At 35.9% G+C, this 25,433-nt stretch overlaps 2 protein-coding genes across 4 annotated transcripts in view; both read right to left on the bottom strand.

Annotated features, from left to right (window-relative positions):
• LOC128682867 (uncharacterized protein) overlaps window positions 1-18,827 on the bottom strand; it is a 42,267-nt gene extending 23,440 nt beyond the window's left edge. Inside the window, exon 1 of the mRNA XM_053767826.1 lies at window positions 18,646-18,827. Coding sequence (XP_053623801.1) covers window positions 18,646-18,717 — 72 coding nt within the window. The 5' untranslated portion in view covers window positions 18,718-18,827. The remainder of the gene's footprint in view (window positions 1-18,645) is intronic.
• Window positions 18,828-22,654: 3,827 nt separating this feature from the next.
• Window positions 22,655-25,433, bottom strand: part of Vps13B (Vacuolar protein sorting 13B) — a 69,067-nt gene continuing 66,288 nt past the window's right edge. For all 3 annotated transcript variants that reach the window (XM_053767647.1, XM_053767648.2, XM_053767646.1), the window contains exon 86: window positions 22,655-25,326. In XM_053767647.1, the coding sequence (XP_053623622.1) occupies window positions 25,138-25,326 (189 nt within the window). In that variant the 3' untranslated portion in view covers window positions 22,655-25,137. The remainder of the gene's footprint in view (window positions 25,327-25,433) is intronic.

The following is a 25,433-nucleotide window of genomic DNA, read 5'->3' as shown; positions in this document are numbered from 1 at the left end:
TAAATGATGTGTCTTAAAATCGAAGTGAGTTATGTGAGCGGCGACCTTTGGTGCACTGGGGCGTGGCTGTGTTCACTCTGGTCGAGTGAAATAGGCGAGTGGTCGCTACTGGGCCGAGAGGGGAAGAGCTATTCTAAGAAACTGCGGCAGAGACCCGACATCTACGCTGCAGTTGCTTAAACTGCAAATATCACAGACATAAAAAACATTACAAATATTAAAATTGTTTTTTTAACATAAGCATACTATAGGGGACATGTTATAAATAATTTAAAAAAAGCATACTATACCCTAACTATATTAGAAATGCGAAACTTTGTTTCTTTGTTGTCTCTTCACGCTTTATCTGTTTAAGCAATATTTTTCATTTTTTTATTCGTGTAAGTAGTTTAAAGTATGAAAAACGACATAGGGTACCTTTTATACCAGGAATACAAATTTCTGCGGGAAAATTATGCGGGCGGAGCCGCCAGATTAAGCTAGTATAATATAGTCACAACAACGTAACTATGTAATATAAACAATATAATAGTTTCACAAAATGTTATGCAACCAAAGAAAAACTCGAATCATTTATAATTTTGTGCGCGTCCGACGACCCATCAAAAACCTGGCGCCACTAGTCGTTCAAATAATTATTTCTTTTCAGTGCCCCAGCGAAATATTTATTTCTTTTCAGTAAACAAGCGAGAACGAGAATTTATCAGGTTGTTCTGAGAATAAAATTAAACATAAAAATGGCTGGTTATGAAACACACATTGGCATAGCTTTTCAAACCAAATAGTATGCTTCTATTTAAATATTATACTTCTTTAACATTATACATCTTTGGGTTACACACAGTGCATTCACGACTAGCCTGGAAAGAAGTGGAGTCTGTTCGCCCAATGTGAACTACATAAGGCCAAGGCGATTTGCGTAACCGAGGACCGGCGACCTGCGGCTCGTTCCTGATTGTATTGTTTACATAACCCTGCCATCTCATTCATGCAAAATTCTCAATGTGCAACGCAGTTTGTGAACAAAAACAAATAGATTTAGTCAATGCGTCCACGATATTACGTAGTTAACCTATTTTTACTTAGGTATGTAGGCTAATATTGAAGTGTACTGTCGACGTAATGTCTTAACTTATACCGTAACAAATAGATATGAGATAATAGTATAATTTATGATACGAGCATTCAAATGTTGGACAAGCCGAATATGTTATAACCATGGAATTTGTTGGTACTCCGACGGAGTAGGTATGTATATCAGGTAGTATGTATATCAAAATCAAAATCAAATCATTTATTCAGAAATTAAATAAATAAATAAATAAATAAATAAATTGAGACGAATCACACAGATTGAGCTAGCCCCAAAGTAAGTTCGAGACTTGTATTATGGGATACTAACTCAACGATACTATATTTATATAATAAATACATATATAAATAAACATCCAAGACCCGGGCCAATCAGAAAAAGATCATTTTCCATTATGACCCGACCGGGGATCGAACCCGGGACCTCTCAGTTCAGTGGCAAGAACCTTACCACTGCGCCAAAGAGGTTGTCAAATTAGAAAGAAATTAGGCCTTCACAAGCACTTTTTCGCGTCAAATTCTAAATTAAATTATATTTACCAAAGCTACAAACTACTAGCTATACTCAGTCGGAGTAGGTACCTAATAATTCTATGGTAATAACCAACGCACGCGTTTGTCATGCGTTTTCTACACACTTGAATTTAGAACATAGAACAAAATACTAGAGCAGGAAAATTTCAAATGTGAAGCGTTGAATTTCACAAATTTTTCACAAGCGTTTGCAGCATACAATCGTAAAGTTAGCGAGCGAACATTACAAACAATAGCTATATCAAGGCTATATTAAGATAGTCTGTGGTCACTTGTTTTGTCCTATTACTAGGGTTGACACAACTTCTTGAATGCTGAAGTTTCTTCGAACCGTTTTATTGATCATAATATACTTGTAATACACAAATTATAAGTACCTAGCATATGTATATTACGTATTTTTTAGCTTTTAAAAATCGCGATCGGTTAAATACGGGAGTGATAGGAGTATCTCGTATTGCTACAGGTCCTGTCACAGGGCCTGTAGCAATACGAGACGAGGTGCTGGTCAATTTACAAGGGACGTGTGACAGCCCTACCTATTACTCGTCGATATGTTTTATGAGCATTAAGATCGCACTATATGCGGACTTGGACGGCTGCCGACGCGTATACTTCCCTGTGCGACACGTGCTCACGTGCAAGCTTACAGGAGCTTCGACACGAATACTTACTTTCAAATTAAGTTTATATTTAAGACTCTATTTTGAGAACATAAACATGAACATGAACATCATTGTTTTAAACTTTTTTAATCTAGGACTAGATATTTCCCGCGTTTTTGTTACACGTTACAAAAACGAATGAAACAACAATCGGATTGTATACGAAGTTTTACAGCCGGTAGCAGTTGTTGATTTTGGAAAAAAAAAGCTTGTTCAACTCTGGGTAATTAAATTAAATCAAAGCTGTAAGTATTCGAGCTGTATTTGATCGAAAGCGGTCTGGTGCATAACGGACAGACAGCCAGAGTTTCGCATTTGTAAATATCAGTATTCACGTATTAATTTATCTACCAACTTATGTGAAGTTATAATAGGCTGTATTTTATGGGATAATTAGTTTCTCGTTTTGAAACTCCAATTAAACCAGTTTCTCACCAGATTTTTTGTTCACATTCAACGTTTTTTGTCACTCGATATAAGTAAGGTCCTTGCAAAGGCTTGCGACTACAGTCCATGTTTACATTATAATACAACGCATGTGAATACATTTTAATGGAATTTGTTCAAGTATTTCGCTTAAATATTAAATTATTCATGTATGAGTAAATTTATATATTATTTACAAAATATATTATCTGAAGGCGCGTGTTCGCTGATCATCATTTACGTGAATATCTTTAACATTAATTTGACATATTAAATAATCGCTTCATATTTTTACCATGTTTTATGTTAGCTAGGCTATTTTTTTACAAGCATTCAATGTGCCCTTTAGGTATGCCATACCTAATAGTAAATATTCGTGTAATAGGCTTTAAAACAATGCAAAAGTATAGATACCGATCCAAACGTTTGCGCTTACATCAAGCTTAATCCGAGAACCACAATCTGGCGGTACACAGCTCAATTAAAAGTGGCAAGTGCTGGTACAAGTCGGGTGATTGGAAATCCAGGAATATTGCAATTACTCGAGGAGCGCGCATGCGCCACGTGCAAGCGCGGCGGGTAACCGCATTGTGCGCATTCCTTAACTTCACCTACTCGCTACTGAACAATAGTGCTTTGATACATTTTATTTTTCTTTACAGAATCAGAAATTTATTAACTTACTAGAAAAATATACCTAAGTAATTCTATTAATACAAGTATAGAATGCCGATAACAATTTTTCATTATTTAGGTGTGATAATGAATAAATGGGGATTATGCCGATAAAATAAGTGGAAAAGTATAAAGGGCAAAAACGTAAGTAGCATTATGACAAGTGCAATAATTGGACATAATTTGACATGCAACTACAAACTGAAAGAAAAGAAAAGAAAGGAAGTTTAGCCTACACCAAAATTACATTTATCTAATACGAGTAAATTTCATATAGCAGCAACCGCAGAAACTATGAATTGCTTTATCCAATAGTTCAATACCTATTTTCTCTATCACAGCGGTTACAAACTATATAAAACAATATAATCAGAAACATTTGGACCACAGAGGCATAGCAATAAATATTTAGCTGGCCACATACTTCTTTATAACGCGGTCACCGCGGGCAGCGGTACAGTATTTGACCTTTATTGCAGATTCGCCTCTATTCGTTTGGCGTAGTGGTCTAGTCGGTAACTTAACATGCAGTCGACTATCCTCTTCATTCTGACAAAAAAATCCCCAATGACCTTACAATGGTAACGACTGGCTCTTACGCAATCTTTGACAAAAAGTGTGAATAAAACTCATTATCCAGCAGTAATCATCGGAAAACATTCGTGTTTTCGAGTTTGACATATTTTTTGTGACAATCCGAAACAGTTGACGAGGGTTTGGTTACAGGCAATCTCAAGACAACTACTAGTTAGGTAGGTACAAATTACATTGACAACAAAAATAGAATTTCTTGAAAATAAAAACGTACATATTATTGAAATTAAAACACGTTTAATTTTGAAAACAGCTCAAAGCCAAAGAAATCCCGACGTTTTCCACCAACAATAGCAGAACGGAAAAAATAGGAAAGAACATCGAGCCCTTGTGTATTTACGACCTTATCGACAAATCATAGCAATACGGCGCAGACCGGTCGGCGCGAGCGCAGAGACCGGTTGTAAACGACGGAAAATTTCCACGCTTTCCTCCTCAGCTTGGAAGACGATGAACAGAGATGTAGTTAGGTAGCCATAGGCTCTAGGGCAAAAGAGGTCTGAGACCCCACATTACGTAAAAGTTTTAATAAATTGAAATGATGAGTGCGAGACCTAAACAAAAAGGTTGGACAAAGCGAGGAACCCAATGAGCTGAGCTACGAAGGCCAGGAGCACAGCAAAGTCTTGATTGTCTTTTTATAGCTACGCCACAGCGGTGTAACTAAACTGGCTTGGGCCAGGGACGTAATTAAGTTGAAGCGCTGCCCGTTTTTATGCGCACCGTGCAAATATCTTTATTTAATGATTCATGGCACATGTTTTACGAATAAAGTTTTAATATTTGTATTTGAGTATTTTTTTAATAAACTTATTTGTTTATTATGTACTAAGAAGGTGAGTATTCAACAGTAATAAGAATAAAATTGTCCTTTTTGATATGAAAAACAGTTAAGAATATACGTACCAAAGCAAGGCATACACATAGATCATGCAGATTTCAGGCAGTAGAAGGTGAATGCCTGTCTATATCACTGTGTGAATAAAAAGATACCTATTAGGTAGTCAAAAGAATGTATGAAATTTAATTAATGCTTGATGCTGCTCCCAGCTAGTCAAGGTGGACATGTGGCTATCATGGCTATATAAAATTGTGCGCTACCACTTTATGGGCAATTTGAATACAAGATAAACAACACACATCTTTAAAGATTATTACACAGAAATGGAAAAGTTCGCTTTAGCAAAAATAAATAAACAACAAGCCGGTTAATAGATTTTAATGTACTAAAATAAAGGTCTATTAACAACAACAATATTCCCAAAGAGGCTTGACGTCAGTCCGTAAAAAATAGCAGAGTCTTCAAAATTATAACGTTATAATTAGAATTTAAAGAAATCAGCCCTTTTTGTGTGTTTGAATGTGTCAAAGGCTCTGTGTTGTTTAGTCGCCTTATACGATATCCACAAGAGGACACAGAGTGGTCCACAATTTGGCAGTGCTATGGCGGAACCATATGCCAAATTGTTTCGCCTAACCGAGTAAAAACAGAACACACAGATAGAATTCTGGAACCGATACAAAAATATGTCGGTAATGATAGAAAGCGTGTAAATAACTGGCAAGCTAAGAATGCCGGATTTAGCCGTGGCGGCGTCCAAATCGCACTCAAGGGCGACTTGCCAGCCTTAGGGTTGCCAGATGACCGAGAAATTCTAGATATTCCCTGAACTGAACTCTAGATAGTCCCTGAATTTTTCAGTGTTAATTTCTTTCCTGTGTAGTTCTATTTCACCAACTTACGATTACAACAGCTGCCAAAATCAATCCAACTAATTGGCCATACTTAGCGCTTAATGCGCTAACAACCTATTAGTATAAAAAATAACTAGTACTACCAGTACTAGTAGTTTAATTTCGGATCGAGCGCGAAAACTCCAGGAAATGATAATCCTGGATCTGCCCCTTAATCGCTCTAATAATTTTCGCCGGATCTGGCTGGATCACGCTATTTTTTGATCATTCCGTTTACGCGAACATTGTTTAACAGAGATGTAAATCAAAATTGAACTGAACCCACGTTGTCTTTATCAAAACATCAAATGAATCGGTAAAGAAGTGCCGAAATGCAAAAGCGGACGTTATTAGCAGGAATGGAGGGCTGGCAACCCTAGCCAACGTGCGCGGAGAGGACGGCCGACGGCGTCGTCGCGACGACCGCTCGCTGCAGCTGCCCGCACACATTACCGCATTATTGTTTACATTCTTCTAAATATTTTATTGCGAATTAGTCGATGCACGAATACTTTCCTTTCACTATCACGACATGTGTCTGTATTTATACGATTTATTTATGTTATTATTGATTTGACAGTGACTAGAATTTCAGTCGGATCTCATTAGATACTTATAACAATTTATGAGGCCGTTAACGTATACTAACTGTTTAATTACCTAATATATAATAGATGGAGTATGTAATGAACATGTCAGTTGGTATTGGCAGATATGTAATTAAAACATCGTAGGTAGGTAGGTACTATTTTCTAAAACAATTAATTTTACCCGCGGCTTTTATCCGTTATACAACTGTGAAAAACCCATTCAATTCCATCCAGTAACTTTTGCGTGATTCGCGAACAAACAGACAAAAATAAAACAAAACCATTTTGGCTTCTATTAATCCTTATTTAATCCTATAAAGACCACCGGTATTTTTTAAAATATCTCCTATGTACAGCCATAGCCCACTAACAGTATAGGATAGTAAAGCAAACTAAACAAGTAACATACGATTCGCTTTGCAGTATTTATTTTCCAAGAATGTTTCTAAACATGCATTATCAAAGGAAACGTGTTAAAATATGCAACCACACGGAAAAAATAGGGCTTTGTACATTTTCGCAATTGATTCACTACCTGATGCATAGGTAATTATATTCTAGGTATTTTATAGTTAACTAGCGACCCGTCCCGACTTCACACAGTTACAATATGCATGTTATATATATATATATAAACCTTCATCAAAATTCAAAATCCGATGCGAGATTTTGTTTTATATTAAACTTTGTTTTATACAAAGTATGTAGTGATTTTATGAATGTTTAGATGGATGTATGTCATCTTTTATTTTAATTAAGAGCGAATTTTAATAAAATATCGTACAGAATAAAGTGTCGTTACGAAAATCTTTTTACTTCGTAGTTGGCGTCAACTAGTTACCCTACGAATGATTTTAAGTATGTAATGGCGCATAAAATCACCGCGCGTCGTGTGAAGTAGCGACTCATCCTTCTGGCGCTGCACCTATAAATGTATGTATAGATCCTAGTTACTAGTGTCTATTTATCTATCTGTCTTGCTTACGCGGCTGTCTAAACAGCTGGGCAGATTTTGATATTTTGAAATAATATTTTTTTCAAAATATCAAAATCTGCCCAGCTGTTTAGTTATGATCTGAGGTCAAACACAAGCTACCAGAGGCAGTTCAGCAGGCAACCGCTAGTTATTAATAAAAAGTCAACCGTAAAAGGCGATTGTACATGTGACAACTATAGTGATCTAACCTACGTATTGAATATGCTGATTAGTATGGAATATATAAATAAATCGGAATAATTGATAGCGACATCGCCATATAACGTGTGGCTAACACTGACCTACAAACGTTTCAAATAATATTTTCCAAATGCATTCCAACGAATACATAAGCATAGTAATAAATATGAGAGTAAAAACATTGCCAATGATCTATATTGGGCTTTTTTTATTGGTAAAGGTACGAACATAACAACATAACATTTATAAGTTTTAAATGAAGTCTATTCTTAGGGTTTCGTATTTTATTTCAATTTATTCTTGATTAAGCCAATAAATTATGTTTTTTTGTTTAGGCAACAGGTTATGATAATTAGAGATATTGTGAATGTAATACAATGTTTATGTCTATAAAAACAAAACTGTTTTTTATTATGTTAAAAAAAAATCCGCTATGCTATGCTTATTAAAATCAGCTACCTAACCTAACTTACTCAAATCCATACTTAATATTATAAGTAAAAAGCAAATATATTTTTTTTATTTGTTATGAATAAAAATTAAAAAATACCGGGCCGATTTCGAAGGGATTTGGCACATGGCGAAATCTTTATAGGAATATAGGCTATTTAGGCTTTTGTGGTTGTATTCGAACGAATCCGGGAGGGGACGTTAATATAATATAAATTGCATATTCATTTTAAACAGACATAAAAATAAACAAGAACAACTAAAATATGCGCGATAGTTTATGAATACTAAATGACCGAGCAGATTTTGTAAAGTTATTAATAAGTAAGAATTACCTATCTTATGTTCTGGTGAAGGAAAACATCGTGAGGAAACCGCTGCACACTGGTTGATTATCATTAACTTGTGGGTGAAATGGAGAAGGCAATGGCAAAACAACCTCATTAATAGAAAAAGAAAGAAAGTTGTGTGTTTTCATTCCACATAATTACCACGACCCTCAGCCATGAGGAATACGACTATGAAGACACCTATTTTAGAAATTATAAAGTTCACTACATTTTCTTTTCAATTATTTTAATTACTGTTTGAAATGCAACTGGAAAATCGTGATGGTGTGAGAGAAATAGAAAAATTTACTAAATCCAGAAAAAGGCTTAAAAAATACATGACGTGTATGTTTGTATATGGTGGTTACGAGTATATAGCCAATAAATCAAATCTGGTTTTAGGTCAGTACGCCGTGCATATGTACAGGAAAAACTTCGATCGTCCAATAAGATGCAATTAATCGCATATCATAAATACATCGAATGCACTTACGATGCAATTTTCGAAACTACTCTGTAGCGTATTGGAGCAATTTACTATGTCGGTATAGCTATAGCTATTAATTTAGCGGAGACTTTTTGTTAAAGTTTAAAATATATGTGGCGAATTGCAATTGTATGTTTAGTAACTACTTAGAATTCTCCCAACAATTTGATTATTGTAACTTAGAATTACTTTTTGCAAAAAATGAGAATAAAGTTAATTGTGTTTTATTCCATATGATCAAACCACTATTTAACTATCTGAACACAGCCTTAACTTAAGGAACGCCACATATATTTTTGCTGAAAGACATGACGAAACGACCTAAAAATATGTACCATTTGATGGTACTAAACTTAAGTTTGAATGTGTCTGGGAATATACCTACCGGTAGGAAACCAATTTTGCTTACATCAAAGTAAACTAAACATCAAACATACGTCTACACAACTACGTTATTACTAACTACCTACCTATTTAAATAACCTACATCCTGTTTTAAAAGAGCAATTTGCTCATTATTTTGCTCTTTATTTAAACTATCGCAGTGATAACGAATGAAAAATGACTATTTGTCTGATGGTTAATGTTATTTCCCCCTTTGTGGTTAAATTTAATGGCAGTTCTCAGGGCGTTTAGACAGCGGCGGCCGCGCTGTCATTACAATTTTTCAAATTTTAACAAGACAATAATTAGGTTTTCTGATGACTTTACTGTAAATTTTATGAATGATTGATTTTGGAAATTATTCCTTCCTCAAGAAAATCGTCGGATCTTAATGACAGCGCGGCCACAGCGATCGAATCGCATTATCATTCTTAACATTTTAATTTACTTTGTCAAACGACTTTCAAGCTGTAAGCCCAATGTATGTCCACTCATTGACCATTTTATAAGCTGTCCCATAAAGTTTAGAGAGAGATAGTTGAGGGATGGAAGCCTATACCCAGCAGTGGGTCACAAAATGCTAGATGATGATGATGATATGAAAAAGTGTTGAAAATATATTTTTTACTTCAATATTAATGCATGACATTTAAATACTAATAGAAAATATTAATGTTAGATAAATGTCGCATTGCTTAACTGAACTGATTTATGATAATTGACGTAATTTGTACATACAATAGTCAAACGCGGATCTGAACTGGTTATCCTTCGCGGGCTTGTAATCACTGCACCTTATATATTTGGCTGAAATGACAGCAACACGGAAAATGCATATATATATATACGTAATTATATAGAACGAGTTTTATATGTATACTATCATTAAAGCATATGAATTAATAAATAAGTGAATTCACAAAGGTTTTATTGAACACAAAAAAATATATCTAAATAATGTTTGTATTGCGCTCAATTTATTACATTGGGTGCGAATCTATATTGATAGAATAAGAGTAAATAAATAAAATAAATTATTGTTTACCTTATACCTTAGGTAGATAAAACATGCAACAACACACAACAACTAAATTAAAACTTAGCCTAAATAGAATTGTCCAAAGAAACAGGCTATAGGTACTGCGTTCGCATTAATATCAAGCTTAAACGAACAATTTTTTTTCTAAATCCAAATATATCATTCAATAAATATGTATATCGTTCATATTAGGTAATTGCAGCAACAAATATCCGGTACTTATGTTTTGGATTTAGAAAAAAAATTGTACGTTATTATTACTTTTACTTCCGCGTGGCGCGTGCGCACTTGCCTACTATAGTATCTACTTGTTCTATAGTCAATACTGTATGAAATAACTTCATTATTAATGTCAAAAAGACCAGTTTCCACGAGGTAAAAAATCGAAATTTCAGGCATAATTTCAACTTGGGACTCTTCCGAAGATTTTGCTCCATTTATATTAAATACTGTGTGCGTTATTTACCTTGCTAATCTCACCATCGAGTCGATTCGCAGGGAGACGCAGCCAGCCAATCACAGTGCGATGTTGTGACGCAACGACAACGACGACGCGACGTAATTGATACGCTCCGTCTCACTTCGAATCGACTCGATATTGAGAAGTGAAATGGTGAGTTGGAATTTAGGTTTTTCTTGGCTGCTGGCGGACAGAAGGACCGAATCACGAATCTTTAAGCACAGCTCAGGGTCTAGGACTATGGACTTACAACTTACAGATAAAATAGGGAAAATTATATTTTAACCAAATTATGTAAGTTATGTAGGTGGGGAATATGCGTGCCGACAACTACCTAAGGATGCTGAAAACCTTGCGTAATGGAGAAGTACAGGAAGGCAAGTGGTCCCTGGGCTCCAAATGCCTATATGCAATCTGGGGTGCGCTCAGATGACTAAAAGAAAAATTTTACCAAAATAGGTACCTATATTTCGGATCGAAAGCGTTGGAAATAATTTAGTTTTATATTTAGCTTTTTACACTTATCGTGTGAACAGGAGCGCAGATCCTTAACGATACTTCCTTGAGACTAGTATAGCGCGCTGGTAATTATAGATCATTGTTCGAAACATAAACAAAAGCAGAGCGCGATCACGTATATTCATTGTTACATATCTTTGCTATATACATATACATATATTTTTTATCAAAATAGATGATATAGATTTTTTAAATCTCAGCAAAAAATGTTTCTCATCGAAAGTGTAAGTACCTATTATTTTCCAAATGGGTAAAGGCCTTGGACTGCGAATTAAATTTTTCCATAGTTTCCCTTATGATATTGACACTGTTACGTAAGTAACGTACAAAAAATTCATTTCCATTGGGTATAAACTAAACACCTCGCATATTTTTGACTCAAGACGAAATCTAGATCCATGTCATATTTATTAATTGTTATAATTTATATTACAGGGATCTTATTATATTTTAATTGAAAAGTATTAAGTGTGCTGTGTACTGTATTTATAATCCTACAATCTCGAACTTTGTTTGAGTCGCCAGCGACCATCCGGCTTCATCATGAGATCAGCTAAATGTCTGACATTGCAATGTTATCATAAGCCAGCTTAAATGGAAACCGAAATATTTGTACATATTTTATACCAGACTAAATCCACACTGTCGCCGAACTCAGACACATGCCGACGCAAATTCCTGAACACTACGTAGTAGGAGTGCTTTTATTTACCGCAATTAAAAACCAGCAATGTATGGGTACCGAATCCGCCAATGTCTGGCAAACTGTTCGACGACAATGTGAGCCGGCATTTAGGTATTGAGACAAAGGCTGTCACACGGAACGAGGGTGAAGACCTGAGGTGATCCTGTCTTTGTCCTGAGGTGACGTGTGATCTTTGACAAGAGACAAGTAACTAGCTATCCAGCACTATGAGCGCGTGCCCTTTCTAAATCATGTTTACTATGGTAACAATTATAGGGATACTTTTTAAAGACCATCAATGAATACAACAACATATTAGGTATCGTGACAAAAAAACATTTTTCGATTTTCTACAGAGGTACAGTCAACACCAACCTACTCGAATTCATTGCAAAGTCGCCGCTATTACCGCGCCAGGGAGGTTCATACAGGGTTATTTGATGTGCTGTTTACTGTACAAGTAAGTTACTATCATTCGCAAAAAGTCAGACCGAAATTGTGTGTAGACAATACTTTATTCTACCCTGTCCATGCATTCCATAGAAATTAAAAGGATGACGGATTCTGGGCGCTGCATCCAACTAGACCCGTGGTCAAATGAAGTAAAATCTCAATCTCGTTATGAAACTTTGTGTTGTTTTATGAAGTTATATTGTTATCCTAAACATTTATCTCATAAGCCGAATGAGTCAATCTAGAGGTAAATTCCGTTGGATGACCGCAGATAATAATGGAATCGTCATATAGGTTGTATGTTCGATTGTTACAAGCGATAGAAAAGCTCATACAAACGCAAATTGACCGTAATATAACTGTTGTAGCGGTTATTGTAACAATTTATTGCCAGACGAATACGCCCATTTTTTAAAAGTGTAGAAACGTATATAATAGAATAGGTAGGATAAGAATTAAAATTACACCTGAATAATTATCTAAACTAGGGGCCTGTCCCGGTTTGGCTCGGATGAAATCAAAATAAATTATACACCTTCCTCTTGAATCGAACTATATGTATAAAAAAATCGCATAAAAACACATTGCGTCATTTTATAGATCAAAAGGACAGACAGACGGCGAGAAGCGAATTTTACACTATGTAGTGATGCAAATAGGATCAGACTAAAACCAGACAAACAATATGTATAAGACACAATAAAAAAATACACAGGTAGGTACCATTTATTTAGATAAGGTCAATCTGAAGTCGTTGCCCGACTGAGACCACTCCATTCTATAAGTATAACCCTTTGTGGGTTATACACACGTACACGCACACAGTTTATCACTGCGCACGCACATAAGCTGTCAAAACTGACACTTTTTTTCACAATCGCAGAAGCATTCGCATCGCATCATTCGCCTTGGCTGCATGGAAAACAGGAGGATCCTGAGGACACAACAAGTAATAATCTAGAACTATACTGTGCTACTATACTTACAACTGCTCCATACTATACCTTTCGTTCACTGTACATATTAGGCTAATGTTGTAACCAATCGACATACCTACATTGCTTACTTTTTCCCGTTTGTAATGTTTGGCCTAGTTTTTTATTGATATTGAAAGAATTTATTATCCAATTTCTTGGCATTTAAAATTAGGACATTAAATTATAATCGCTCACTTAGGTTGTTCTGTGCTTCTTGTTCACCTGCGCTTTGAAAGTCTGCAGTTAGTAGACGGTAAAGTTTCTACAACGCCCAAATTATTTATAGTGCATCACCAAATTAGCACTCATTAATAAGCTGTAGAGGGTTTGTCCACAATTCTTTGTCCGGCTTCAGTTACATGAAGAATGGCAAAACACAGCAAGTTAACATTGAAAAATTGTATTCGTAAATCAGCTCAGTGCTAATGAGCTGGAGGAGCAAGGTCTCGTCCCTGCAGGACTTCTGTACGTAGGTACATTTGTTTGATAGACCTATATGATTGTTAAGATTGCGCTAGCCGTAGACTACCGTAGAGAATTCTATTATACCTATTTCTTAAATACATATTAGAACTATAATATAATAATATCATACTAATATTATAAATGCGAAAGTTTGTGATGATGTATGTATGTATGTGTGTATATTTCTAGCAGCATTAGCACTAGCTGTCTATTTTATATACTTACAATCCTTGCAGCCGGTAAGTGCCGCATCAGAAAAAACGCAATCTTTCTAAATTGAATGATACATGACGCAGTCGTAAATATATATTGGATATTGGAAGAAAGCGCCGTTGTTAGTAATAAAACATCTTCATATTTTGCCAGGTGCATGTAAATATAGTTTATTTTAACTAACTTCCACCATTCTTACGAGTTGAACCATTGTCCTCCGCATACCAGAATACCAGGACATATGAAGTCACTGATATACGATTAATAATTTTAATACTGTCATCATAGGGTTAATTTTTGCACATAGTTAGAAAATGCACTTTGATGCATCCATAGTACACTTGAAGTGTGGTTCCCGGATAATTATTTATTAATATTTATCTATTATAGTAACAAAGTACAAGCAATTGAATAGAAATGTCCAAAGAAACTCTTTTGAACCATGTTACCAATGCCATTCCTTTTTTATTATTTGTACCTAGCCGAACGTTGGCGAATTAATGGAATTTCTATCACCTTATATTTAATGCGAAATGAAAAGTCGAGTCGAATGCTACATAAACATTTTTCATGGAAATATACAATTTCCTATAAATATAAAACGATTTTATTTACAAATCATAAACGTATATAAAAACAATTTAAAACGACCATACTAAGGAAGTACCTATATATATAATTCATACCTAAATGTATACAAAAAATTATAATTCGTATTTTTGGGGTCCATTTTCAAACCTAACCAACAATCTACATAATATGCACATTTTTTTGTGTACCTATGTTTATCTAGTAGACCAAATGTCTTGCCAACGTAACATACAATTATAATTACCCAATTTTAATCAGACAGTAGGTATATTGTAACTAAAAATCATAATATGAACTGATTGAGCTGGGAGACCTTGTGATCAAGGCCTGCGTTGTGTGTCGGTCTAGTTCGTTACCTATATATAACTATAGTTGGTAATATTTCTGATTGATTGGATAGCTACTGCTACTGTAGACCGCTGAGGTTGGGATGCGGATGAAAGATCACTGGAAATGAAACCATTCACATTTTTTTGTATGGTTTGAACACGATTGATCAATCCTCAAGTAGGTAGGTACTCGTTTATAACGAAGGTTATCAAATACAACAATCAACTGGCGGCGTAACAATACAGTTTATCATACTAGGTAATTATTTCTGTAATGTTAAGAAATAGGTAAATAAAAAGGATTTATATTTATTTTTTCCTACAACAAAATGCTTATAAAAAATTGGCAGATAAAGTTGGTTTGTTTGGTTGTGAAGCGGTGGTGGTGTAATATGGTTAAGACCTGTGGATCGAAAAATCCCAAGTTCGAATCCTACTCGTGCCACATGAGTTTGTATACCAATCTGACTCATGTGTAGTAGTTTTCATCGTCCACCACTTGCTTCCGGTGAAGGAAAACATCGTGAGGAAACCTGCACACTGGTTGATTATTATTAACTTGTGTGTGAAATGGAGAAGGCAATGGCAAACCACTCCATTAATAATGCCAAGAAAGTTGATGTGTGTGTTTCATTCTACGTAATGACCACGACCAGTCATGAGGAATACGACTATGAAGAGAATGCCGGTTTGCCATTGCCTTCTCCATTTCACATACAAGATGATAATTTATCAACTAGAGCGTTCCTCATAAGTTCATACTTACTTCACCGGAGCAAATGGTGTTCGATGAAATCATGAGTCAGATTGATGACAAATGATTACATGAGTCAGATTGGTATACAATCTCGTGTGGCACGAGTAGGATTCGAACCTGAGGCCTTTCGGTTCACTGCCGGGCGTTTTAACCATTACACCACCACCGCTTAGCTTCGTACACGTAATACTTTTTATTACACTGCGGACAGGCTAGTGCATGAGACGAGATAGATAGCAATGTATCAGCGGTATGAGGCAAGTCTCATTAGCATGCTACATGAACACCGCCAATTAGCGGCAGCATTGTACTGTTTAATAGTTTAATATCTAATAATATGGAATGAAACGCCACCAATAAGTAAATTTTGACGATATTTTATAGACAAAAGCGGCTATAACCTGCATACGTAACCTGATGCACTTAATTTGTCAAATGAGATTTTTCAGAAAATGCCTACAGAGGGTGAAGTGCTGTTTTGAATTTCACTTCTTACTATCGAATCGATTCGAAGTGAGACGCAGCGAAGGTGGCGGAAGGCGGCGTGGTTGTCGTTGCGTCGCAATGGCGCACTGTGATTGGTTAGCTGCGTCTCACTGCGAGTCGACTCGATACGGTGAGAAGTGAATTGCAAACCCGCACTGAATTGTTTATTTGTGACCAATTTTTTGCGTTTGTTAGAAGAAAATGTCACTAAAATTACATGGTCTAATTTGCAATTCGCTACTTCACGTAAGTGTAAGTACGTGTCAGTAAACCTATGTGAGATGATTTAATTTTATTGGTCTGTTATGCTTAGAGCCAGAAATCCCAACCTCGTTGACGAGGAAAACACGCAAGCAGTTGGTTTTCCTAAACTAAGCACAAGATATGCTACGTAAGCAGTTTATATACTTTTATTTGCAATGTAAGAGCACCTATTAACTTGATTATGCAATATGTTCATAAACAACCTTCTAGGATAAATGTTGTCTAATACTTAGTAATTGATAACTTTCAAATGGCGATTGATTAGTCATAAAAAAATAAAATGATGATTTGTATAACGTCATCTTTTATTAAGTTAATTGGTTTATTACTTTCATTAGTTTGCCCTCATTAGGGAGTAATAGAACAATACGAATAATTACAAATCATCAATGATACAATAAAAATGTGTATAATAAAACGTGTTTAATAACTAATGGATGCAATGACCATAATTTGTTAGCAAAGTTTGTATGAATAATGTATTTGATAGTCCTTGCCGAGGCAGGTCTTCAGCATCACTAATTACGATTCTGATTCGTGCTGGCGTAGTGCTAATGGAGAGAGGCTAGCGGACGGCCATGACACCGCCTGCGACGTACACCAACACTCTATCATATACCAAATGTGCGCTTTCAGATGTTTGCCCCTAAATTGAAAACTTGCTATGACCCATCGCCGCAGCACTTCCGTGAGAATTTTGGATTTTTCCATAGAAATAGTTTTATCAGATCCTATTATGTATCAAACAATTTCAACCTTTTAAATGTGACGGAAAGAATTTTCAACGAGTTTATGGTGTGTTCAAACAACTAAAACTTTCAGTTTCACTTCACACTCTTCAGCTTTACTATACCGCAATATCTTTATCAACACGGTCCTTATCAACAAAACAAAGTCCTCTGCCGCCTCTGTCTGTCTGTTCGCAATAAACTCAAAAACTACTGCATGGATTTCCATGCGGTTTTCACCAATAGATAGTATGGTTCCTGATGAATGTTTAGGCGTATAATTTATTATGTTTTTTACCCGAGCGAAGCCGGGACGGGCCGCTAGTATAATTATAAATAAACAATAACACATTATTGGGAATTAAATAATAGTCGAACTGTAGGGCGTAACATCCTATTAGTAAATCGCCTGAATTTTGAATATTTTTTAATTCCCACGAAATTTCAAAGTTTATTAGAATTTCAGATAGCTATAAATATAGCATACATATATATAAATACAACAAAAAATATAAACAATCTTTTGATAAAGTATTGATTAAGTTTATTGATTCGACTGAGAAATTATTAACTTAACAAGTTCCTACCTATAAGTATTAAATAAGGGTAACAGATAAGAAAAATGCATTCAATATGCATCGACTATTGATTGTAGATTTGATATCGTTACTCTTTTCTATGAATATTATTACGAAGGAAAAAAATAAATACCCTCGTAACATATAAGTAGGTCATCGAGAAGAATATTCACTGGCTACTTGTAAAGTATCATTCTGGCGGTAAGATCGCAATCGAAACCGCAAACTTCCATCGCCATACCATGTATTTGTTAATTGAAGCTCACACAATTAATTTATGTTCAGCCTGATTGTGCTAATTACACCGCAGAGCCGTGATTGACTGAACAAAACAGGCTGAAATTAACGTATGAAGCCTTAGATTCTAGGAACGTCCTTATTTAGACCGCACTTAGCTAAGGAAGCCATAGGTCCGTGTAATCGAGTATTCGGGTATCATTGCTCACAATTGCGCGGGTCGGCAACAATCTAAACAAATCATTGCGTATTGAATAACACCTACGAAAATTTAGTAAAATACAAATTGTTGGCGTCGGGCCAGCGACCGGCACCGCCATGGTCAGCGGCCAGATGATCGCCGTCGCACTGCTTCCGATACGACACAAGCTGGTCGCGGCCAATCGCAAATCAAAAAGAAATCTAATAAGCACCAAGAAAATCGAGAATTCCCGATTTCCCGAAACTTCCCGATGATGCATGTGCCAAAGGGCTCAATATTGACATTGCACATGGCGTGTTTTAGTGGTTTATTTTTGTATGACCATGAGACGGTAGCCATTCATTTCGCTAGCAGTTTATTTTGACGAATCTCTCTAAATGTCGACTATTGCGCATTGATGAAATAGTCTCATCCTATCGTAAATCAATTCGCATAATTTTAAATTTAACGGGCTGGAACTTTTTTAAATTAATGGTGCACTTGTGGAAATTGAAATCATATTAGAAAAATAAAAAAGAAACTTACATTCTTTTTGTTCTGGCGATTAGGAGTGAGCCCCACCTGGGAGCCCATCTCCGCGAGGATGTTCTTAGGCATGGTGCACTGTTATCAGTTATCAGTATCACAGTAAGTTCGCAACACACGTGTGGTCCAGGCGACGCGAGGTTCGCGTCGAGCGCGCCGTCTACCGAATGAGCGCGCGCCGCCGCCGGCGCAGGTTATAACTTTACTTTAGCCGTGACGTCATGAGGAATCGCTCTAAGCTTGCACCTTGCGTTTGGAACCTCCTGACCTAACCATCAACGTAACAATGAAAGCGCATAAAATTAATGTAGGAATATTATGAGATCTGAACGAGACGTCACCCAACTGATAAGGAAATGAAAATATGGGTAAAAATAATATTATTTTTACCGTCTGAATCAGAGTAGAAGACAATTTGTCACAGTCCCCGAGGTAGTTATGCCAATAGGTCGTAGACTGGCCGCAAGAAGTAACTTACCCATTCCGCGTTTTTTCTTTACTCGCCATGGAAGCTCTGCTTCGAACGTACAACAACCTGCACATCAGCATAAATTAATTTTGGCATTGGCATTCATTACAAAGTGAAACAGTTTATTCCTTACACATATTTACTGAATATTTTCCTTAGTGCGTGCGTAAGTATGTTATGTACATAGTAGGTACTTACCTACATAGATATTAAATTCTAAGTTAACGCCGCCGCGTCGCGCCGTTTCAAAAGGCAGTTGTTTCATTGCTTGACAAATCTCATTTTCCTTAAATGATAATCAAGTTTATTGCTAAGAAGATATGATTATTAATGGAAAAATTAATCCGACAGTTAATTTTATTGACATTTATAATATCCTGTAAATAATTGCAACGCTACTATGAGGCGCCTGGGTTAACGACAAACGATCAAACAAATAAATTCTTAAGTACTAAGCCACTGAAATCTTTAATATTTACTTAAGGAAGCGTATTTCTTTCCACTTCGCACAGTTTCCCCCTCAATAATAATCAGATCATTGGTTAATCCCTTGACATCCCAAGCTAGGTATACAATCTGACAGTGGCGTAACTACATCCTTGGGGGCCCGCGGCAAATTCCTAACGAAGAAAAGATGACCCATACTCAGGAATGTTGATCTTAAAATCAACAACAACCCTGGTTGCGATATACCTTATTTGATTTTACAATCAGCGCGGGGCAGGAAGTAACTGGCATTTTATATAGTTTTCTTTTGTACCTATCTAACCCGACCTATAATGTTTGATGGCCAGCATTAGTATCAGTCAGCTCGGGGTCCCTTAAGACTGTTAGCCCGTGACAATTTCCCAAATAGCCTTGTAGGTACGCCACGGCGATCTGAGGCTTTCGATTCGATTCTTTTCGCAGTGAGAGGCACTCACATTGCGATATGGTTGTCGTCGCGTCACAATGCCACACTGTGAACACGTAATGAGACGAAATCAACCAATCTCAATTGGTTGACTTCGACTGTGGACACATATCTTCATGTGACTAAAACCTTTATGTACTACCCTACAATGGACCTTCTTATTTGCCGATAGCTATTGACCAGAAGCTGTCTGCAAGCGTAAATTTTGATTGTACGAAGCCACGTTAAACAAACAGACAAATGAAGTAATTTAATAAGTAATTTTACCATGGAATTAGTGAATACTTTATACGTATTACCTACCTACTAATTCCATTAATTTTACTTATTTCTTAGGTTAGGATTTATGATAAGTACTCAATGACATAAGCTTAAGTTTAAGCCTAATTTTCGATGACGACGCATCAACGTGTAAAATAAGTCTAAATAGGCCACATAATGCATAAGATAATATCGTTATAAGGCTCATTCTTGCTCTTACTGCAAATAAAAGCCGCTGCAGATTGCAGACCATATGCACGTGCAGCACATATACGTAGTGATGTGGAATAAAATAAATGGTACTATTTTTTATGGTATGGGACGACAAACAAGGGGTTATGATTATGACATGGCAAGTGATCACCACTGCTGAAGAACTGTTGTTATTTCATGCATAGTACTGTCCGTATAGGTGCTGCATAGCATGCGTAGCAACTTCTCTTCACCTAGGCATTGCGGTTTGGAAGTCGGCAGAAGATTTAGTATTTAGTAAATTTTTGACATCGATAAGTGATGTAAGTATTTAATCATCCTAATTTGAATAAGGAATTTTGAATTTTAATAAGCATGCGATCTTCAGCGGCCTTTGATATTATTTCTTCAGTCGTATTTGCTGAACAATGACCCTCCTCTCTCTAAAAAGAATCAGAGTTCATTTTCAGCTCTTACTATTGACAGCAACACCTGTAGCAGTTAATGTAGCCGAGAATAGAAAGATCCGATTGTAACCGGTTACAGGCGGATCGGCGGCGGTGGCCGGGGGCACACGGGCCAAGTGGGAAATGTACGGCCCACTGCCAGCGGGATTAATTTGTTACTAATAAAACTACGTCTTGACTCTTGGTAGAATCAAACATATACGGTTCTAAAAGTACTTAGGTAATTTATTAGCGTGAGGAAATGTCTAGCTGTGTCGCTCTCCTCTGGTCCTGGCAGAAGGGGTTAATCCTATAAGTGTTGGCTTGATACAAATGTAACATTTTAGTACATAAATCAATTTTATTAAGCGGCTTTATGTGAGTTTCAAAGAATGAGAGCATCTCAAGATAATAGATACAAACTTTTGTATGTATTATCTTGAGCTGCTCTCATTCATACACAGGACTCATTCTTGACCCTCAAGCTGTCTTGTAACCAAGACCGGGAGATACAATAATTTAAGTGCCTATCACTTAGAGGCCTATCTATATGTCGGTCTTGGTCTACACAGATTTATATGTTATCGGATAAGGCAAATAAAATTAATAAAACTTTGAGCTAGAATCCGGATTTCAAAAATTACTCTCACAGAGCTACATTCATAAGCATAGATAAAATAAATAATCTTTATATGTCATCAGTATCACAAAATGGTATGACAGCGAATTCGCCACGGTCATTCAAATTCAAAGTCAAAATTCTTTATTCAATTTAGGATGATATACATCACTTATTGACGTCAAAAATTACTTAAACTAAGTCTACTGCCGGCTTCCAAAGCGCAGGTGAAGAAGAAGCGGCGCAACAAACTTCACCGCAGCCTTTTCTCCAAGGACGTCAATTAACAAATATAGGTCTTATACATTAGGAATCCAGGATAGCAAAATTGCCCAATTGCTCAAAGTTGTTGCTCGGTAGACATTGGCACAAAGGTCCACTCTCATATATTTCAGCCGGCAAACAGCAATGATTGCATTATTGTATTTTCGGGTTGAAGGGTTGAGAGTTCTGTGACAACAGACCATAATATGGCCCAAATACCATCAGATGAGCCGTATGCCTGTTTATAAAAACATGTCTTATATATTGAACAAGAAAAAAAATCTAAGGTAGCATAAATTTTTTTATGTTTTTAAAAATCGGAGGTCTATTCTTAGTCTTGATTAATTTTTCGTTTTCAATATTTATTAAGGCTCAAGATACCTATATATCTTCACATATCTACAAGAGACCTATTTATAGAACAATAGCAAGGCGAGAGGACGATTGGAGCCAAGGTAAAGGATATGGGCTATCAAATGGTAAAGGAGCAGATTGTAGCCACGAAGGTTAAGAGGTTAATCAGCACAACACGGATACGGTGAGAAAATGACACTTTTGTCCTTTGTAGTACATAAGAGGCGCGATCCTCACGCGATCGAAAAATGTTCATGTTCATCAAATCATCAATTCACTGGCATACATAATACAGCTGAATAGTTTTGCTTATTTGCCTACAAAGCTGTGAAAGATTTAAAAACAATCGAGAATGCATGAGACAAATGAAGCAATATTGCTTTTGAATGGTATTTATCATTCATTCGTTTTTGTTAACAAATTTGTTCGTATTGTATAAATAAGGAAGGATATGTATAATCAAAACAAACATAAATAAATACGACTTTGAATCTATATAAATATTTTATTGAATAAATAAAACACATTTACAGTCTCAAATAAAATGCCATGCTCATAAGACATCCATGACTTTAATTAAGAACAAATTTGAACAGCCTTTATGACCGTACACTATCATTTATTCTTTTAAATATCATAACAACAGTAATATAGTCATAATTATTACCAAAAGATTGACAAGTGAAACACCAAAAAGTGCAAAATATATTTTACCGTGCGGTTCTTTATTATATATATTTGTATGATAGCGGAAGTGGAGAACTTTCGCAATTGCATGCTAGCCACCGGCGCGTGTCGCTGCACACGCATGCAAGTAGCTTGCTCGTCAAACATAAATAACGAACGATGCATCTCCCAGCAACACCGAGTGGTTGAAGCGGGAGGCAAATCTCGTTTACGATTTTAATTTTTATATAAATGGACTGCTTGTATAACAAGAGATTGAAATCTGTTATTTTCTAAGTGAGCATCCAGATATTTTTGTACAAGACATAGTGCACTCATAGGAAATATATTATAGTATTGAGTTTAATATTAATATCTTCACAATGAACATTATGTACAAAAAAAATATTTTTTAATGATTGCGCCACGCACCCGGCATCTATGACTATAGACCTTACACATTCAAACTACTTAATTTGTGTGATTATTATATGGGGGCTAGTGCGAACATTTCATCATTTTCCATATTAATTTTATCGACGGTGATACGACTACGTTCTCGCAATATTCGTGCTAGCCCCGCCGATAGTGATACTTATATTACCTAATACTGAAGCAAATTTTAACCTAATAAAAATGTGTAAATAATAAATTTAATGTAAGGCCGGAGCCCAATCTGGCATGACGACAGATGAAATAAATCACGCCGACAGTTGCTTTCTCAAGTATTATTGTGTTAGTATCTAATACTGGTGTTTAATATTAGTCACTTAATTATTTGGAATGAATATCGCAGTATAAACGACCGCATTTCAAGCTACCCTGTATGTGCCGTTTGCAGCAGTAATAGAGTCGAATTTACAATGTACTTAAAGGTTGATGTGCGGCAGACGGTGCATATTTGGATAATAATAATAAAATATAATTACACATAATAAGTTTTCAAACTAAAACGATTGCGATGCAATTATCAATATCGGGACGTCATCGCCGCCGGCACTATTTACACTGATTTCAAAATTACAAAATATTTATAGTGCATTGCAAACATTAATCTCCAAGTACTTATGTACACTTATATAGATCGAACTCAAGATAAATAATATATAATCTTGAGCGCTTCTTTGTAATATTTCGTTAAAATTATTAACTCTTTAAATTTTAAAATAAGTATATTTGGTAATTTTTAGATAGGAACATTTTCTTAATTTCGATCTTTTTCTCTCTCTCTCTAATCTGAGTGTATTTCTGGCTGCTTCGCAGCTGTTGAGCCTCGGAGCCTAGGATCCGCTTTCCTACTTTTATTAAATTCCTTAAGTAATGGAATCTCGAAATTGGCGAAGTTATCTTCTTGTAAAATGTTTTTTTCTCTGTTTGAACCCTCGATTAAGAATCAGATCTTAATCTGGATTACATAAATTTTGAGCAAGGAATAGATTTTTGTGGTATTCATAAAAAAATCGCCTCAAAGTTCGTTTGACGTCACGCTAAATTGCGTGTTGTTAAAAACTGTAAATTGTACAACTGCAAATTTCGGTTACAAGCAAATAAAACAATGACCTCACTGATACACAACGTTAAACTAAATACAGTTTATCTATACAGAGTAATATATCTACTCTTTTTAGATAGACTGTACAGAGCCACGAAATAATATCAATAACAGACTGGCCACGTTGTTGTTGTCAGCGAATGTAGCGCCGTGTTTGTGGGACATCCTTTGTGACCCGGATTTAGTAGGACATTATACGATCGAAAATATGGCATAAATAAACTGTTATAAACATCTATGTTAATAAAATTAAGAGTGCGTTGAAAAAATTAAGTAGTAAAATAAAACACGACTCTTAAACCTCTGAAATCTAAAGGTGGAAAATGACAAGTAAAGTAGCTTGGTTTAAAATGTTTAAATTGCATTAAATAATTCTTAACGGCGTATGAGTTTCTCGTCGATGTTTTCCGTTCTGCTCTGTTCCCTGCCATAGATTTCACTTCCCTATACGACACGACCTATTTTATTTAACTACTGTATTTTAGTGGAATGGTCACAGGTGAAATATTACAAGGAATTAAATCTATCAATTTAAGAAACTCTTTTTCAAATTCATTGATTGATCGCGCACAAATTCAAAAGATACGTATGTATATAGTTCATATTTATTCATTATCAATTAACTTTCACTTTTAGTTTAGAACCATTAAGAAAATTCGGCTCTAAAGTTAGGTTTGTTACATAATATTAACTAATAAACTGAAAAATTAAATCCATAGCAAAAAAAGATACATAAGTACACGTTTCAGTTCATAATTACAGGAGGCTGAAGTGGGAGTCGGCGTTGTGGTGTATGGCGGTGGTGAGTGCGGCGTACAGCGCATGCGCGCGGACCGGCGCGCACATGAACTCGAGCACGCGCGTCTCCCCGCCGCCCGCGCCCGCCGTCCCCGCCCCCTCCGCGCCCGTGTAGCGTGCAACGCGCGCCATCGCCGCCGCGCTCACCTGCTCATCACATATTATATATATATATATATTGTTGGACGTTTCCCGTTTGGTCTGGTTGTTCGACTGCAATTATGTACTTTTACTTATAATTTCAAACATGTTAT

The sequence above is a fragment of the Plodia interpunctella genome, chromosome Z, assembly GCF_027563975.2.
Source record: "Plodia interpunctella isolate USDA-ARS_2022_Savannah chromosome Z, ilPloInte3.2, whole genome shotgun sequence".
Classification (NCBI taxonomy): domain Eukaryota; kingdom Metazoa; phylum Arthropoda; class Insecta; order Lepidoptera; family Pyralidae; genus Plodia; species Plodia interpunctella.
This window is presented reverse-complemented; position numbering and strand designations above follow the sequence as displayed.